Below are 20,243 nucleotides of genomic sequence, written 5' to 3'. Positions count from 1 at the left end.
CTGTAAGTGTCCATCAGTTGAAGGAGGATTAGTGACCAGAAACTTGTCAGGCAGCGTGCAGGCAGACTGGGATATACGTCTTCCTCACCCTTATTTTAACACTCTCTATTATCCCTCTGAAATGCAACCCTTGAACCCCATATTCTCCAGAATTTTAGATCAAAAGTGATGCAGACATTAAGATTTTTTAATATATAGATTAGATTTACCAACATACTTTATTTACTACTTCATTTTTTTCCTTCTGAAAATATATTCTTGGTATTTCTTTCACAAAGGTTTCTATAAAATATGTTAATTTTAGTCTCCATCTGTCTGAAAGCAACTTAATTTCACACATCCTTGAAGAATTGGACGACACAGTATCCTGAGGTCACAGTAATTCTTCCCTAGCACTTTGAAGGTATTACTGCATTGTCTCTGGCAGTATAGTCAACTATTATTTCCTTGTGCCATTTGTAACTTTTGTTTTTTTTTTTTTAAAGATTTATTTATTTATTCATACAGAACTGGGGTGTACAGGCCAGAGGCTCAGGGGCGGTGAGAGGCTTCACCAGAGACAGAGTGGGAGACAGAACAGGCAGATCGATGAAGTCCACTGCTGAGGGGAGCAGCGGGCGGCTCAGGAGAGGTCTGCTGCGCCATGTGGTCACCTCCGGGGCACGCAGAAGTGGCTTTAGCTTCTCAGTGCTGCGCTTTAACCCACTACGCCACCAGGGATGGCCTGTAACTTTTGTTTTAAAGTACTTTATGGAGTTCCCTGCTCCAGGTACCCCCTTCATGTTCCTTCTGAGGCTGTTTTATGGTTTTGGGTGTGATAAGATGTTTGGATATTTTCACTTGTGAACAGCTAAGGTGATTATTAGTAATGCCTTAGGCTATGCCTCACATTTTATTTTAAGGGTAAATGTAAAACATCTTATTATTGTAAAGATTTATTTATGCATATAAGAGCTGGGGTGCAGGCCTGGGATTCACCAGAGACAGTGGTGAGCAAAACAGGCAGATCGACTGAAATACACTGCTGTGGGGAGCAGTGGGCAGGACAGGAGAGGTCTGCCATACCATCTGGATCAGCTCCCTGGCCGAAGCTGCAGTGGCTGCAGACAGCTTCATAGTGCTGTACTTTAACCTGCTCTGCCAGTAGGGAGGCCCTAATCTTTGCAAATCTACAGAAAGATTAGAAATTGCTAATTCTCACCATGCTCTAATAGAAAATAAAGCCCTTCAGAGACTGAACAATTTACTCAGTTACATGAGAAATTAACAAACAGCATGCTTTCCCCAATTTGAGTTTTCCCAAATGAGAATATGTAGGTACTGTTCCCAGAGATAGTTTTTTGTTAGCAGAGTAGAACTGGGGTTAGTAAGAAGAGCTCCATTTTCTCACAGACGAAACAGACTGCAACTGCTCCATTAATTCACCCACTATTAACTACCAGCAATTGTTTCCCTCTTCAAGTCATAAGAATTACCTGGAGAATGCTGACTTTCTGAAAGAATAGAAAAGTTGCAGCTGTTATTGTGTAGCTGGAACCTGCCACACTCACACAAACAGTTGTGTTTGGGTTACCATAGCAAGCCCCTCTGATCTGCAGGAAACATCGGGAAGGAACTGAGAAAGCCATCAACGCTGATGCTTTTTGTAAAATTTGATGAACAAAAGAAGTTGGCCAGATGCCCTTGCTGTCCCGGAATGCAGATCTGCTGGGTTGCCTCAGTAACTTGGAAGAACTTTATTGGTCTGTCATTATTAAAACTTTCCCCCTAATCTGTTCATCCAGGTCATAGAAGTTTGTTCATCTCTTCTCACAACAAAATGAAATCATGAACCCAGATCATGCTTACCAATTTTCAAATATTTTTTGAATGCCATCAGGCTCTCTGAGGATTATATAACCCACACATGGAGCCTGAAAATAGGTTAACACAAAGAACACAGCAAAAATGCTCTGGTGTTATGTTGGGTAGAGGAGTGAGTGAGTGAGTGAGTGAGTGTGTGTGTGTGTGTGTGTGTGTTGGGGGGAGGGTTCAATCCAATCTACTTAACCACTGTATGCATCAAAACATAAAAACACCAGCAGCAATAATAAGAACAGTAATAACGTCCTTATTCTACTGTTCTCCCACAAACCTTTAAATGTATAGCATCTGCCTCCAAGGAACTCAGATTCATGAGGATATTTCCACATTAATCCTTACCTTCTTCCTCCTTGGGAAGTCCCCCTTATAATTAGGAAACACAGGCCCCAAATAAGCAGTGTCTCCCCCTGCTGGGGAGGAATAGTGAGGCGCTGAGCCCTTGGCTCATGCTGGTTGGTTTCAGATTATTTTTTTAATCTTCGCTTTAAAAACATTCTTTTCCTGTACTATTAATCAAATACAAAAGCTTAACAATAACTAAAGGAAGAAACACCTCTCACTGACTTCCCACTGCTCCCATTATTGCATTCATAATCACTTTTGCTTACTTTATTTGCTGGTTTTACTTCCTGTTTGAATAAAAAATATTATAAACCAGAAGTCAGACACACAGGGAATTCACAGAAAGAACACCTTCACCCTCTCATTAAATATTAATAATCACAAAACAGAGGGAAGAAAGGGAAGGTAAATTCTGTATAGCATTTCATATATGACTTTTTTAAACCAAGAACTCCCTGAAAGGATTTTAATCCCTCCACATAACACGAATTAAATCTTTCTGGACATGAAGTGGGGAGGGTATTTCTTGAGCTTACTAATACATGATTTTGACTGGCCTATATTTTTCATATACTCCATTTGGAAGACAAAGTGGTAACAGATAAATAACTGCATAATAAGGACAATAATAACTTCCTTACTCTACTCCTCTCCCATAAGTCTTTAAATATATATGATAAATCATGTATTTTGGGAAGGTAGGAGGCAAGGTTTAGTATTTTTTAAAGATTTATTTTATTTATGCATACGGGAGCTGGGGTATAGGCCAGAGGTGTGGGAGGGGGGCGCGGTGAGAGAATTCACCACAGACAGAGTAGGGAGAAGAAAAAGGCCGACTGAATAGAACACACAGCTGAGGGGAGACAGCAGAGGTCTGCTGAGCCATGTGGGTCACTCCCTGTCCGGGCATGGAATTTGTGCTGCAGTTGCTGCCAAGAGCCCCACAGTGCTGAGACTTAGCCCCTTGCACCACTAGGGATGCCCAAGGTTTAGACACTTTTTTTTTTAAGTTATGGGACCTGTGCTGCCTTCAAATGACTCTTGTCCTGCTTGTTATCCCGTAAAGCACGAGCACAGGCTAGCTAGCTAGTGGCAACTGGGCCCCCTCAGTACTGCAGGGTAGAAGAGCCCTCAGATGACCAGGGTAGTCTCCTCCTGCAGATGTGCGTGCTAAGGCTCAGAGGGTAAAACGGCTCTTATCAGGCTGCAAAGTAAAACAGCTGAACATATATTTAATTTGCTGCTGAAAAATCAGTAACAAGTCCCATTCCTGCGGTGGGCATACTATACTAATAAATTACCATGGAGAAAGCTCCGCTGTGCAAAATGCTTTGGAAATAGGGGAGGACTAGGAAAATGCTCATGGGCCGTTTCACAGATTCCTTCTGTAGTTTTTCCTCTTGGGAGATCTGGTTCAGAATCTCATTTAGCTACTGCCTGTTTTAAAACAATGTCATGTAGGGCACGCTAAAGACCATTTGGTGTTGATGAGCAGTGATGCCATTTAGAAAGCTTCTATTTTAAGGGGATTACTGTCCTTTGGAAATCAGCTTCTGAGACATTTGTATTAAGTCCAGGATATTTTAAATTGCACTGAGTCATACGAGCAAAAATACAGACAGGGCAGTCCCTGTGAATAGTCCTCCCAGGCAGAAGAATGGCAATAAGTAGGCTAACAGTCAAGACAGCACAGCCCACTTAAAGCTCTAACTGAACAAGTGATCTGCTTCAACATGACTTGACTATCTCTGGACAGAAGATGAGAGAGCTGGTCAGAAACACACTGCCACTCACTTTTGACAGACCAGTTTGATGTAACAATGGTGGGAAAGCAATATGCTTTCAGAAGAAACTGAGCTGCAGATTTCAAATTCGGATCTTTCCCAGGCGGGGTGCTGTATGATCCGGTTCATGGAGCCGGTGACAGGGGGCGCCTGCTCCTGGCCAGTCGCATGGCCACAGGACAAACCGCCAATATGGTATTTGTATGGTGATGAGACCCAACAGGCTTTACTGCTTTTCACTGACAGTACAGTGTTCAAGAGATTACAGGAGATAGTCAACACTTTGTTATATAAAGTGGCATTGTGCTAGATGATTTTACCCAACTGGAGACAAATGGAAGTGTTCTGAGAGTGTTTATGAAGGCCAAGCTAAGTTATGGTATTCAGGAGTCTAAGTGTATGAAATACATTTTTGATTTCCAATACTCTCAATTTGTAACGGGCATACACCCATCATAAGCCAAGGAGGATTATATAGCAATTTTAGACTCTTAATTCCAGGTGTTAGGCCTGTTTGTTTTCAGAGGAATATAGACTAGCTCTGGATAGTTAAGTTTGAAACAGAAACTGAGGATATTGGGTCAAATTAGTTCTTTGTCACAGAAAAAAAGCCCAATTAAGAGGTATTCTTATGAAAGTAGAGCCCTTCAATAAAGAGATTCACAGATGTGCTCTTTCAAATTATCCACTGAAGAAGTAGGAGGAGGAGTGGGAGGGGAGGGGGGAGGCGGGAAGAAGGAAGAGGGAAGAGAAAGAAATTAATAACTTCATAAATGAGATTGGAAAAGCCCAAATTTGCTTGCCAGTTTTGACACTAATTAGCTATGTGACCTGACTCATCTGATTCTGTTTCCTCTTCTATAAAACAAAGCAGTGACAACTATTGTTAAGGTGGTTGAGATTAGTAAATGATACAAAATATTTGGAAGACAGCAGTATGACCTGAGGTGTGAGGTGTGCTGGAGAACTAGAATTAGCAGGTCTCCAAATTGCAGAGAGCAGCTCTTAAGATTTTATTTGTTCCCTTACATACTTGAGTCTCTTGCTCTTTCTTGCCTTCAAAATAATGTACTGCCCACACACTGAAAGTTTTGGGGAGACTGATATTGTGCTTTCTCCTTTTCAGCTGAAAACTAGTTTGTGTTTCCTAGTCTCTCTTCCTTCAACACAAATGAGGTAACAAGGTAGGTGGGAAAATGAATGTTCCCCAATTCAGCTCATAATCTTCTCAAGATCCTACCACACAGCTATGCTTCTCTGTCCTGGCCACACATGGCCAAGGGTCTGAGGAATAATAAAGTGGTGTGCGCTCACAGCTGCCTATTGGCATCAGTCCTGGGACCCAGTTCTTCCTGTTTCTCCATACTTGCTCTTCTAGATTCTTTGGCCACCCCGGTCTGAGCGGCATGCTCTACATACAACTAGGGAAGCGCCTCTGCTGGCCTCAGATGGCTCTGAACTTCCGAGCCACACCCAGAGTGAGGCATTAGGTGAAGCGCTCCCAGCTTACATATTCACGTTTCTCACTCCTGAGGAATTTGAGGAAAAGAGCCCTGGCTTATCTCTGATCTAGGAGGGTGTCACCTAATACAGTAGCTGAAACACTTTTTCAAGGGAAGTAATCATGTCTGAGATTGTTATCCTACCACAAGAGCTACATGTGTTTTAGTACTTTTAGTGGGAGTGGGGCTTGGAGGGGAGGACTTCACCTGTCAAAATATGGCATAATTTACTTAAAAAAAAATCTTACTATGTTTAAAGCTTTTTGCTTTTACATAGTTAAGCTCAAAGCAGATTTAGGTATCTAAAGTTCCTTGTCAGTTATAATGATTTAGGGAGGAACTTTGAGACTGAAATTACAGTTAAAAAAAAAAAAGGTGAAAGCTCTTAAGGATGGTTTGTTCAATGCTTAAAATCAATCATAAAAGAGTATTGAGGGCTCTCTCAGGGCCAGAACCCAGTTCTTTCAAGATCCAACTAACTCAGCACCAGTCTTAGGAGGTCCTTATTGGCTGACGAAATCTAGCCTGGATGAGCACTCCTGGAAGGTGTTATTTCTCTCCGCATGTAGGAGAGGAATAGGACAAGAGGAAAGGACAGACAAGGGAAAACAACTAAGAGTGGTCTAATATTGAGCATAATGTGAAATACACACAAAAAAGACCAGCCTCTAGCTTTAGTTCAGTTTATGACTCAAAGCACTTACCCCTTTGAGAATTCTCTGACCACTACAAAATCACAGCATGCTTAAGCCCACCCCATTCATAAATCAGCTAATCCATAACAACAGAAGTAACAGACATGTTTATCCGAATTTACTTCTAGTCGCATCTTTGTACACCAACTACCCAGGGAAGCATGTGGATGGCCAAAAATCTACAGTGCTCATTATTCATCATTCTGGCTGAACTCTGTCTGATTTCTAGTTACCAGGATTACAGATCTTTACAATCCAATGAAGTAGAGCTGACACAAGCTATGCAATCTCTATTGACTGACATATTCCGGATAGAGACGAAAGTGCTCTGAAAAATCAGAATTTCCACACTAACTTATGTTATGACCTCCCTTTTTTGTAATATCAAAATATTCTAAGCAACCATCAGCTTACAACCAGAATGCCTTAGCCTCATAAGGCGCTGCCTGGCTCAGGTGAGCAAGCACTGCCCAACACAGGAAATTCCTCTAGAAAGCAAAAAATAATATTACAACTGGCTGATTAATAAAAACAATTTGTAAGAACATGCTAAAAAATAATTAAAGTTCTTTTACTACCTGGAACAGAACCAAATTCTTATCATTCTACTCTCTTATTTAAGCTTTTATTGCTCAGTCTTTAAATGAGGAATCTTAACTATCTCCCTTAGTGATTTATCTACCAGAAAACTCCTCCAGCCTAGTCTTCGACCTTCCTTTACCCCCTTTCACAACTTCTCCTTGACCTCACATCTCCAGCCCAGCCTCCACTCTAGTCCTCGACTTTGACTTTATCCTCTAGGATGTCTCAATGAGAATGAAGATCATTAAATAGCACTTAAGGTTTAAAGGGACTTTATTTTAGCCAACCAACACTGTAGTAAATATAACAATGTTAGCCTTAAATTTTATAAGTTTATGTACCTATCTTAACTTTAATAGATTGATTTTAAGAATAATGAATGTTATATCTTAGCTAAAGGGCAATACGACCCCAAACTCTTCTTAGAAAAAAGATGACTGTGATCTCTCAGTCCAGTTCATGTGCTGATGTCATCCCACTGCTTGCTCCTAATGCATAAAATAAACTTCTGCTAAGAGCAGAGCAGGAAGACTTGCACCCACTCTGGTTCCCGTGTCTTCCTCACTCCCCTTTCTCCTTTTTTAGGAATCTCCGCTCAGCTCACCTACGCCGGTCCCATCTTGAGACCCTGACTGTTCTGCCCCCCCAATAATCCGTGATCGGGGAACAAAGGGCCTCCGACATATAGCAATAGTGTACAACAATTTGTGGTTCTGTGGTTATAAAAAGTGGAATGTTTTACTTAGAGCTTGAGCTTCATTTGAAATGAAGACTTAGAAAAGTGAGAGCGAACTACCTGTAAATCTTCACCCTCTGAACTAAAGTGCTTCCTTAGTGTGTAAATTTGGAGGCATTTACCATTACATGCCTCTCTTTTGTTCTCAATGATCAGAATCTCGTGTAGATGGCATGAAACATATTTAAAATGCTCTGGATACTTCACAGAAAAGTACTTTACAAAGATCTTAAAAAAAAAAAACAAAAAAAAAACCCAAAGATCTTTAAAACAATTCCCTCTAATTCAAAGGGAGGGGAACTTCAGACATAAATAACTTAGGATTTTAACTTCACATAACTTACCTATACCGCTCTTCCTGTAAGGCCTGCATTATTAACGAATAGTCCCTCTGATAATGTTCCTTGAGGGTCTCAAAGGATTCCTCTAATCTGGCCTGGGTTTCCCGGATCTCCTGGATCTCATGTAGTAGTGCATCAAATCCTGAGCTCTGCATGTCTAGAGTGTTTGTTTTGGAGCTAGATGCTCCTACAGCAATGCCTCCGGTAGTACTATTGGCTCCCACTGAGCCTGAAGTGGCACTAGAACAATCTTCCTCACTACCATATTTTGGGCTTGACTGAAAGTTTGAAATCACCCCCAAGGTCTTCCCACCATCATCCACTTGCCCGTCCTCTAAAGAGTCTTTCAGATTAGGGATGTTATCTGCACTGCCAAATTTATTCCGAATTAGTGAGGCAATCTCTCTGGGCTTTGAAACCACAGCCCCTGCTGCTGAATGGGTTGCCTGGGAGAAGCTGGAAAGTCCACCTTTGACACTGTCCACCACACCTTCACTGAAGCCAGTCACTTTTGCTCCCACATCCTTCAGACCCTGGTGCATGTCCCTGAAGACGTCCTTTGGCTGCCGGGGTATTCCATTCTGTTCCACCTCTCGGAGCTTCCTGTGGTAGTGCTCAAGCTTCTTTTGCAGTTGTTGGATGGTTTGGGCAGATTTCTGGTTCTTCTTCTCAAAGACCTGCTTGATGCGGGCAGCCTGCTGCTTGTCTGCGCTGTTGGCGAGCTTCAAATACTCAGCAACGTTGTCATCCCGAGCTGTCTGTGCAATCTTGATCTGTTCTGTGAGCTTTAGGATCTTTTGCTGCAGATGAGCAATAGCAGCCTTTGTGCGCTGAGGATCTGGTGTCCCATCCACAGAGTCTGTGTGGATGCTGCCATCAGTGCTAGAGGCCACTGCACTGGACGGCTGGGCGAGGTTACTTATTTCCAACCGCTCAATCTAGTACAAAAGGAAGAAGCAGATGTTAAAAGGAGCCCGACAGGACAACCTCTCCAGAATCAATAGGCACAAACGTACTGAAAATTTAGCTGCCTTGGACTCAACACAGGTAACTCCCCCTGTTCTGTAACGTGTCCTGTCTTCCTCTTAGACACTATGTCCTCATATAAGTATACATATCCTCATACAACAGATAAAAAAAGATTTGCACAAGGTGTAAAGTAGTGTTATTCTTTGTCAGTTTTTTTTTTTTTTTAAAGATAAGACTTCTTATTTATTTTGTGTAGAAGAACTGGGGTGTAGGCCAGAGGTGGGGGTGAGAGGTATCACCAGAGACAAAACGGGGAGCAGAAAAGGCAAAACAGGAGAGGTGTGGTGTATCCTGTGGGTTAGTTCCCTGGCTGGGATCCAACTCGAGCTCATCCCCGGAGGTGGGCTGAGCTGTCGCATGGTAGCATTGAGGCTTAACCACCAAGCCACTAGGAAGCCCTGCTAGAGAGCCGTTACAGTGTTTCTTCAAATGATAAAGCTCCTCTAGTAGTGTTTAAGCATAAATTCACATTCTTCATACATATTTTTGTTTAGAAGCATATCTATGTAAAATAAGGCACCTCTGTATTTCAATTTAATTATATGAAAGGTCATTTCAATATTCAGATACTCTAATTTCAACCCTCACTTTCAGATTATGGTTCTCCAAAAATGTTGAGGTATCTTACCAGATAGTATAAAAATCCAACTTTTTATCAGTCTTTTTATTCAAATCATGTCCAGGATGATGGACTTATTCTCTCTATTTTACTAACAGGTACACTTAATTGGCTGTAGGAGAAGGGTGATGGTAAGAATTGGAAAACTTGCCTGCTAAAACTGGCAAGGGTAAATGTTTTACACTCCTGAGAGTTAAAATCCCAAATAAATGTGACAGACTCAGCAAAGGTAAAAATACTCAGGGACAGGAAGAGTTAAATAGTTAAACAAGTCAACAACTAAGTTCAGGCATTCCAGAGCTATGTTTTTTGAGTTATACTCAGTAATGGTCTTTATTAGGCAAAAAACTCCTAAACACACATGGTCTATCCTTCCTATGGGGAGCAGCAGTTCAAAGGAGTTGTAGGTAAGAGATCCAGAAGCTTAGGTCCCACCTCAAGGCAGTTAGCCAGGGAAGTCAGGTTTCTTAACTCCAAGGAGGGTGGGGGGTAAAGTTGGGGGGGAGGGGGACACTTTAGGACAGTGGCTTGAGGTAGGGAGGGAGAGTGGGCCCATGCAATAAGGGAAAAAGAACCACCTCAGAGAATTAGGAATTTCCAGTATGAGGGCCAAATGACAGGTTCATCAACTTGGAGATGGAGTTCATAACCTTTCCTTGGTGCACAATCCTCATCTGTCACTAGGAGCAATTTCTTAGAAAGAACTGTACATAGGTTACCCTCATCCTTTAAGAAGTTAAATTGCATTTTTGTGATGACAATATACACCATGCAAAATATTCATGAAATGCTGATAATTAACTCGTCAGTCTAGAGATGCATTTCTTTTTTTCTACCTTGGTTGTATCTCTTCAGTTTGATGTCTGAGCAGGAATTATCTCTAACTCTAAAACACATTTAGTATATTGCTAGATTCAATATATTACTACTGGTGTGAATGAAAGACAATTATTATTTTCCATCTAGATAAGCAAAATAAAATGTTCTTAAGAACTGGCACCATGGGGCCTCCCTGATGGTGCAAGGGGTTAGCCTCAGCACTATGATAAGGCTGTCCACAGCCACTGCAGCACTGCAGCAGTTCCAGCCCCCGCCAGGCAGCTGACCCACATGGCACAGCAGACCTCTCCAGTCTTGCCCGACAGTGTACTTCAATCAGTTGCCTGTTCTGCTCTCCACTTTGTCTCTGGTGGTGAACTGTCTTCTCAGTACCCTCACCCCACCTCTGTATGCCCTAGTTCTTCCATGTAAAAATAAATGAAATCTTAAAAAAGAAAGAACTAGCACAATGATTTTATTTCACTTTTCCATCAGCCCCATTCATTCTTAGGTGTAATCTGACAACCAGTGACATGGCAGAGTGAAGGCAGCAAGAGAGAAGATAATCCAGGCTTGCAGATAAGCAAGTTGCCAGGAGTTGTAATACAACAGGTGCTCCTAGAAACCCATTCTTGTGTGTGCCTTAGATTGCACAGGGTATCTATTGCATGATTTTTGTGCTTAATGGGTTTTCAGACCCCATAACTACAATAATATGTAATACAATCCTGATTTTACATTTCTTTTTGATAGCATAAAAATACACTACTGTATTAAAAAAAGCAAATATAAAATATCACTAAACCTAAGACCACCAGCTTTTTTATGGTCTAGTTTTACAGGCCTAGCTTTATTGTTAAGGTAAGCATCAATTTACAAGCAATCTGTTGTCTGAAGAAGTGTAAATATGGAAAATAAATGTAACCTTTACTCTGGGAGGATAAAACTGGTCCTACTGGTGAAAAGACATGTAGTAGCTAGAATCAAGGTTTGATTACATCTATAAAACTGAGAAAAACCAGGCCCTCCCTGGTGGCGCAATGGGTTAGGATGCAGCACCGCAAGCTGGCACAGCTGCTTCTGAGCAAGTTCGATCCCCACCTGCCCCGGGGGTGATCCACATGGCGTGGCAGACCTCTCCTGACCCGCCCGCTGCACCCCTCAGCATTGTGCTTCGTTGATCTGCCTGTTCTGCTCCCCACTCTGTCTCTGGTGAAGCCTCTCACCGCCCCGTACCTCTGGCTTGCACTCCAGTTCTGTAAGCATAAATAAGTAAAATATTAAAAAAAAAAAAAAAACTGAGAAAAACCACTGCAAAATTTCACTATAATTATTTACAAATCATCACAGTTTAGATGTGATGCTGTTTCCCTACACAACTAAAGAAATAAGCCAGCATGTCTTTCAACTGACTTCTGCCCTACCTGGGTTGTTTGGGACCATACCATGTCCTTTCTGTGCATGGCGCCCACTGGCATCACCAACATGCCCACAGAGACAGAGCCCTCTGTCTTTAGCCTCCAAGGAAAACTAACCCACAGCCGCAGCAGGAATGTAGTTTAACACCTGAGGCTGTGAATCACGGCATCACTCAGCAACTCCTCCCATTTTGGCTGGCACTATCCTTAAAAAAGGAAGGAGCGAGAAAGGATGGGGAGAAAGTGGAAGAGGGCTGGAGAGATAAAGAGAAAAAAATAGAAAGAGGGCAGAGAGCAAGTGCAAAGAAATGTGTTGAACTGTTATGGGAGGAGGCTGTGAATACTCTCAGTACCTTTCGTGCTGTGAAGAGCTCCCTAAAGGCTTGAATACATAGCATGGAAATGGCCTTAGCAGTGAATTATGAATGCACCAACTAAAAAAAAAAATGGCTCTTTTTTCCAACAGGCTGTGTTGGCATATTAGGTTATCCATATATAACAACATAAAATTAGATTACTACACCACACTCCAGACAGACTATGTCCAAATTTGAAAAGCAAAATTTAAACCTTTTAGAAGGAGTGTTAGAAAATAGGGACAGATTTTCTTAAACATACATGAAAACCCTTTCAGTAATCAGTAGTAATACTGAATCTGGCTACTGATTTAGCTTGGAAGCAAGCACAGGTTCTAGCAATAATTGCTTGGGTTCAATTTTCGCTACTTACTAAACACATGACCTCGGTCAAGCTAATTAACCCCCATATTCTCTCCTTAACTATAAAATGGGGCCAATACTAATTCTCACTCCAGAAGACAGGAGGATGAAATGAGTCAATAAACAAAGTTCTCAAATATTGACAATACCAGGCACAGAGTAAGCTGTTAGTAGTACTGGCTATAATTTTTGTACCATGGAAGTAGCTATAATAAAAAATTCAAATATTGAAAGATTCCAAAATATATTTCCTTTTCTAAGGAAATGTGAAATTTTCGTATTTCAAGTATAAACAGTAATTAGAAAGAGTCTGAACCAAAGGAATAATGGGATTAAACACTGCAATAAAGTAACTCTGTGACTGAGCCTTCTCTTGATAGTTGGTATTGCCACTTGATAGCTGATCTAGTAGGTGTGGCCAGCGCCTGGCCACACTAACCTCCCAAGACATACCACACCCTATAAAGAGAGACACTATGATGCCTCATCTACAAATGAACTGACTGTGTGTGCCACCTGCTGATGCCTGCACACCATTATATACTCACCTCGACCATTTCCGAAAGGACTTTCATATCTCATCATACCCACTGGAATATCAAGTTCTAGCTGCTCGTGGATGAGGTTAGAACATAAGTATAGAAAAGAGCTAGGGCCATAATGTGTCAGTTAAGTATGTTTTGAATACTTATATGCCAGGCAGTAAGCCACAACGCTGGCAACATGGTGAGAAGGCACAACTCACCCCAGCTGGTGCTGTAACTAGCAGACTGACTGCCTCGTTTGTACTTTACCTCTAATTATTAAGAATTCATTTCCCAGACCAGCATTCTCTATTAACTCATCTGAATTAACTGAGTAGAAAATAGCCCAGGAGATAATTTAGACAGTCACGCCTCAAAACACCAGGTGAATCAGAGGGAGGATAGAGCCATCTAGAGTAGAGTAGTCGATAAAGCTTCATAATGGCTAATTATTTTCATTTGCAAAAATATTAAAAATCTATATACTTCCTCTGAGGGTATGGCAATACCTGGCTTTGAGAGCAATCATATCTGGAGACAAAAGAGCACTGACAAGAAGAGTAACAGGGTTTTATTCAAAACTGGTTTTATCATTTTACTAGCTGTGTGTCTTTGGGTCACTTCTAAGACTAAATTTTTTCATCTATACAATGGAATTATATTCTCTTTCTCATGAGGTTATTTGAAAACATACTAAGTGCATGTATATGTTGAATCAGATTATGCCTGCTGAACACAGCAAACATTCCTATCTTTTCCTATTCCTCACTTGATTCACTATTAAAAATCCAAGTGCAGGGCCCTCCCTGGTGGCACAATATAAGGACGCAGTACTGCAAGCCGGCTGCAGCCGCAGTGTGAGTTTGATCCTTGGCCCTGGAGCTGACCCACAGGGCGGCAGACCTCTCCTGTCTCCCCATTGCTCCCCTCAGCAGTGTGCTTTGTCGATCGCCTGTTCTATCCCCGCTCTGTCTCTGGTGAATCCTCTCACCACCCCTGCACCTGTGGCATGTACCCCATTTCTGTATGCATCAATAAATACATCTTTGAAAAAAAAAATCCAAGTACATATTTGTAAGTAGGAAAAAATTACAAATCCCTGACTGGACAATGCTGCCAATAAATGCCAATGGCTCGGGCCGGTTTACTTAGTGTGATGACGTCATCTTACCTGTTCCTTATTAAGAGTCCTCTCTTTCAGGAAATCTCATATTCTACACATTAACAATCCACATTATTTCTGACCAAATGAAGAACGCATAAAAAGGGGGTGGAGAGTGGGAAGTTTCTGTAAGTTGAAAATAAAGAGAAGCTTACAGCTTTCCATGTGAAAGTAGACCTAGTCAAGGGTCAGTATCACAGGTGAGGTTGTGCAGTGGCTAAGCAAGTCGATCTGGGACACCTGCAGACCTGGTTACAGTGTTCTGCCAAATCATCTCTGTGATACAACAACCATACTTTAAAACAAAAATTGAGATTGCAGTTCAATTCAAGCATACTGGTGGGGTCAAGGAAACAAGAGTACTCGGTTTTGGAGAGACAAACACCCACATCTAATTCAAGTCATTACCCCTAGAGATAAAAAATCTGGACACTAAGAACCAGAATCTATTTCCTACCTAATCAATAATAAACATGAAAATGCTTTGACTGGCCTTGTAAGCTTTTCTTTTTCTGCCAGGCAGATTGTGTTGAAGTCAAACCGAGGGTAGTCACGCTTTAGGCGCTGCACACCTCTCAGCTTGAATTTTCTGTCATCACCACCTTGAGACTTGCCCTTGCTAACTCGCCCACACCTCTCACGCCCAGCCAAGTGAAACCCACAGTTTACATGCACCCTGTGCAGAAAGGGCATCTTAACCATGGGAACAATACTCAGCTATTTCTACTCTCTCCCTAAAACCTCCCCTTTCATGGTAAACACATTTCAGCTGAGAAATTCTCTCGTGTGTACTTCTCAGGCACACTTAGTTTGCTGTGATGTGGCATACAGAGATCAGTTTTTCTAATAAATTACAAATAAAGTTAGAAATGTATATGATGAAAACAAACAGCTCAGGAATTTCATACATGAAAGGAAGAACATTTTTACCACGTGTCTAGGTATCCACACGTTAAAAATGAAAATTGGGAGCAAAGAGATGGGGGAAGGATATAATTGTGCTATACTGAGAAAGCACGATATATATATTCTGAATAAAGTGAGGCTTCAACCACTTAAACCATTTTGCAATTAACCTTTGGTTTCCTAATGTAAAACCCTATGTTAAAGGTGCAATCTCCACTCTCATGGACCATATGACCTAGTTGTTGAGACAGGAAATGATTAACTAAAATACAGGTCTGACTGAGTAATGACATAATAGATAGGAAGGCAACATAGTTCTTGAGTGCAGGAAGGAGCCATGTAATCAGAGGAAGGGAACGGGACCAAAGAAAGTTTCTGGGAAGAGGTTAAGAATTAAACGAGTCTTAAAGGAAAGAGTTTTTGATTAAAGAGCGAAGGAAGGCAGCTCAGGCCGACAGCTCAGCATGTGCAAAGGCACCAGGGGAGGCTCAACCTGCATGGTAACTGGGAGTCGGGAGAGGAGGGGCTCGTGGTGGGAGGTGCGCTCTGAGGCAGGGCGAAGCTCAGTTCTGGACTTTGTTCTGGGAGTGTCACCGAAAGCTTCCCTAAGGTTAGAGCAGCATAATCTGCTTTGGATTCAAATAGTCAAAAGGCAACTAAACTAGTGTATAGGAAAAATCTACATTTCTAAAACCAGTCGGCCACGATCCTCCTCTAAACCTTGTCTCCTCCAGACGGCACTCTATCTCAGGAAAAGCATCACCACCCATCAGGTTACACAGCCAAAACCAAACCAGACCGAAGTCCAGGGCCCATCTTGGAATTTTCCACCTGTATCCAGTCCACACCAAGGGCTATCTGTTTTACTTTCCAAATTTCCAACGACTTTTCCATCTACTTCTATTCACCTTTACTCTCCCACCATCTGAGGATAAAATCTGAATTTTCTCCTGGATCACTTACCATTACTGATCTATGCACTCACTCATGCTCTCAGTAAAGTTAGAACTTTTTTTTTTTTTTTTTAAGTCTACTATTACCCAGTGCTTAAGTTCTCTTAGCAACTTCCCTAACTCTTAGAGAAGACAAATCTGGACATGGTCTATGAAATCAGTCAATGACTAGATTTTTTTCAAGCTGTGTTTCACAGCACACTTCCCTCATGCCAGTCTCACTAGCCTTTTTCAAACCCTGCTGCTCATTCTGTTTCTTCCCACAATAGGATCTTTGCACATGCAGTACTGATTCCTTTCCTTTCTTCAACTCTTGGCCAGGCAAAAAAAAAAGTGGGCAAAAGTGGAAGAGAGTGAAGGAAAAACCAGTAACCAAACAATGTAACTCTGAAGACTGCTGCCCAAGAAATGAAAAACAAAAAACACCAGACTTCTGTGAGAAACAAAATAAGGTAAGGGAGAAAAACCTACTTTAGAATTTGCAGAATTCTATGAACAGAGGCACTTGAACTGTAACCTCAAAAACTGAAGAAAAAATTGTTTCTTTAACTAGACCAAAAGAGAGAAAAGTCTTGTAGGTTTCATGTGTCAAAATAATTTGGAATTTTATCATCATCAAGATGAAAATAAAGAACAAGGCAAATCTGGGGCCTCCCTTGTGTTGCAGGGGTTAAAGTCTCAGCACTATCAAGCTATTGCCAGCCACTGCAGCACTTCGGGTCTCCCAGCCAGGGAGCTGACCCACATGGCACAGCAGACCTCTCCTGTCTCGCCTGCTGCTCCCCTCATGAATGTACTTCATCCATCTGCCTGTTCTGCTCCCCACTCTGCCTCTGGTGAATGCTCTCACTACACCCCCACCCCACACCTCATAAAAAAAACCCAGTTTTTTTATGCATAAATAAATAAAAATAAATCTTAAAAAAAAAGAACAAGGCAAATTAAAAAAAGAGAGAGAAAAGAGAAAGGGTTTGTCTATTCGGTTTTTCTTAGAATTATTCACATGGGGAAAGGAGATGACTTACAAAAGAGGCTTAAGAAAGGACTAGAAGGATGCTGAGAGAGAAAAGATGAGTAAGTTAGAAGGGGTCACCTGTCCAGTGATCTACTGGGGTACATGAAGAGCTTACCAGGCTTATATAACCAATGAGTCAGCAAAATGTCAGGTGTCAATGGATCTCTTCTGGGCCCAATCTCACTAGCAAGGAAACTTGGCTCTTCTGACTGGTGAGAAGAGGGGCTAAGGAACAAGATCCGAAATAGGCTATAATAAATAGTCACTAACCCTTCTAGCAACACCGGCCAAAGCTAGGGTGGGGAATAATCAACCTTCATGTTTAGGAAATCATAAAAAACAGTATCCAACCTAAAGCAGATTTGAGCTTGGCGTTTCTGGTAGGATTATTTAGATTGACTGCAACATTTCAAATTGTAATAAAACACTTATTAAAGGCTCTAAAATCAAGATTCCAAAAACTACTAGAAGTAAGAACTTAGATTTATAAGTAGAAAATGTTCTACATCCTTCTTGGGGTTTAAAATATCTCAAGACGACTCTCTGCAACTATTATTTCCTCTATTAAAGGCTAGTATGTATTAACAATAACAAAAAGATTTCATGACAGAAATGGATCTGGCAAAGAAAAAATGCAGAAACAAGAACATTAAAAGGATCAAATCACAATACAAGAGACACAGCACTAACAACCTCTTGATACTTAACAACAATGACAATGAACCCGAGACAAATACCTACCACGCGTAGCTATGATAGCAGCCTAGCCGACCCCTCAGCCCACCTTCCTCATAGCAGACCCCTCACCCTGCCTCCCTCCACCTCCACACTTGTGCTCGGCCTGCTTCTGCTCAGAGGCAGCAACTCTGCATGAGCAGGAAGCTTTATTTTTCTTCTGTACTTCAGACTATAGGGAAAGCTGTACAAAAAGGGGTAAATTATGACTGCTCAAAGAAGGGAAAGGATAGCTAATTGTTAGTCAGCAGTTTTGCTCTGGAGAGTCTGGGCTTCTGTCTATTCATGGATATCTGAGAAAACGTGATGATTATCTCTGAAGGTCACAAGTGATAACCAGAAATTATGTTTTTCTTTCTGGCTCTCGGTCACCCCTTCCCAACAAATATGATTCCACAAAATGTTTCAGTTACTGTAGAGGCAACTCTATGTAGTTGATACAGTAAACAATAAATAAGGGGGAAGGAGACAAGAAACAAAAACAACACATTTTCTTACCAAAACCCCCTGTCAGGCAGTCTGCTGATTTTGCGTGCCATAAAGCTCATCCTTCATTTGTACACTGCCAGAGCAAGCTTTGGATCGTGAAACAAATCATAACCTCTTCTGGCTATAAGCGCTTCCCACTTGTCCCCGTTCCCAAATTGCAGAGGAGCTGTGGCACAGTCTCTCACCGCTGCACGCTTGGTTTCCGAGAATAATGCTGTAAATGAGGACAGCCACCACTGGGAATGCACTCCCCCACCACAGAGCCAGGCGAAATGAAGCTTCTAGTGGATTCCTGGGCTTCTCACCTTCACAGCCTCAGAGAAGCCCTTCTCACAGAAAAGACAGGGACAGCCGCACCACATCAACATCCCTGCATAGCCAATCCTCCGCCGTTCCCACCTCAGTCTGTATACAGTTCCGGTTCTGTCTCCTGCAGCAACTCTTAGAGCTTTCTACATCTGGGAGCCTGGGAGCACTCTGTGCTGAACAAACAGAAAGCTTCTGCCAAACAACCATCCGTCCGTCCGTGTGTGTGTGTGTGTGTGTGTGTACGTACAGTCTGCTAGTGATGCAAATGACAGCCTGACTCTGAGAATGGAGATCAGAGACAGTATCTGCCTCTCTTTTTGAGTTGTGAGCATCTTTCATAAAAGACAAAAAGCATCAAGCTGGTTGAATTTAAAGATACAGGGCATTTAGCATTCATGTTTATCTTCTCATTTAAAAAGAGATAAGGTTTAGAGAATAGCTTAAAGAATAAAGACATTCCAGGGCCTTCCCTGGTGGTACAAATGGCTAAAGCACAGCACTATGAAGCTGTTGCAGCCACTGCCGCACGAGTTCAATCCCCAGGCAGGGAGCTGGCCAACAGGGCGCAGCAGACCTCTCCTATTTCGCCTGCTGCTCCCCTCATGAATGTACTTCATTAATCTGCCTGTTCTGCTCCCCACTCTGTCTCTGGTGAATCCTCTCACCACCCCTGCACCTCTGGCCTGTGCCACAGTTCTGCATGCATAAATAATTAAAAAAAAAAAGACATTCCAAACAATTAACATTGTTTACATAGCTTGGTTCAACAATATAAACTAAAAACAGGTTACCCATTTCTATAAATGTCTAAAAGATCATCAGAACAGATTCCCCATGCTTTCCTAAATTAGTATTTCTTCTTTTTCATTTTAGGTACATGAAAATCACTGAAATGAAATTGAGCAAGAAAATTAAGCAGAAGGACTTGAATTTTTACTCATTATGGACAAAAGAAAACTTATACGTCTGAACAAAAAGCACCAAAAAGAACAAAAAATGTCAGAACTCTGACATTTAAATAACAGGCTAAAATATCACAATCGTATGGCCAACCTCAGCCCCTGTACTAGGTATTACTGAATTATAAGAAGAAACTAAACATCTTAAAAAGACTGTTCCTGCCCTGAATGTCACTTTAGGATTTAGGCAAGTTATCAGTTCTGAGCTTTATTTCTCTATTTGTAAAAGCAGTTAAGTCCACAGTGCAGCCTGCCGCTGCCACACGCGCTTGGTTTCCAAGAATACCATTTAGTGATAAAACACAGTGCAGCGTGTACAATGCATGGCACACACTTCTGAGGTTAATGCACAGGAAGGAGTCAGACATGAAGACAACGTTATAGCACAGCATCATCTTTTCTATGAGCTTCAAACTGTGGATAGTTAAATTTAAGCATGAAGCTGGAAGCTCAAGCCAGCAAAGCACTCAGAGGTCTAAGAAGGTCTTCCCATCAGCACTCACCAGTTTCATGTAGTACTTTCATTTAAATGAAAGGACACTCTCTGAGTGGAATCTAAAGCTCCTTATTAAATCAATATGAAGAAAATTCTGGGTTGAAACCACAGTTCCAGAAATTCTTTATCTTTAGAGGTGTGAGACCTCTGCCTTGACTCTCCAGAGCAAATTAATAAACAATTTTGACTTGATACATTTTGTTTTTACTTAAAAATTAGGTTGCGGGCCCTCCCTGGTGGCGCGGC

General features: G+C 41.6%; 1 protein-coding gene across 5 annotated transcripts in view; it reads right to left on the bottom strand.

Moving 5' to 3' along the window:
• TMCC1 (transmembrane and coiled-coil domain family 1) overlaps nucleotides 1-20,243 on the bottom strand; it is a 112,210-nt gene that overhangs the window by 8,693 nt on the left and 83,274 nt on the right. For 4 of the 5 annotated variants that reach the window (XM_004692358.2, XM_012732169.1, XM_004692359.2 and 1 more), the window contains one exon: nucleotides 7,849-8,783. In XM_004692358.2, the coding sequence (XP_004692415.1) occupies nucleotides 7,849-8,783 (935 nt within the window). Of the gene's footprint in view, nucleotides 1-7,848; nucleotides 8,784-18,538; nucleotides 18,697-20,243 lie in introns of those variants that run through there. The other variant, XM_012732170.1, reaches the window with a different exon arrangement.

The sequence above is a fragment of the Condylura cristata genome, unplaced genomic scaffold (assembly GCF_000260355.1).
Source record: "Condylura cristata isolate star-nosed mole 26May11 unplaced genomic scaffold, ConCri1.0 scaffold00033, whole genome shotgun sequence".
Taxonomy (NCBI): domain Eukaryota; kingdom Metazoa; phylum Chordata; class Mammalia; order Eulipotyphla; family Talpidae; genus Condylura; species Condylura cristata.
The sequence above is the reverse complement of the archived record's forward strand: the minus strand, read 5'-3'. Positions and strand labels throughout refer to the sequence as shown.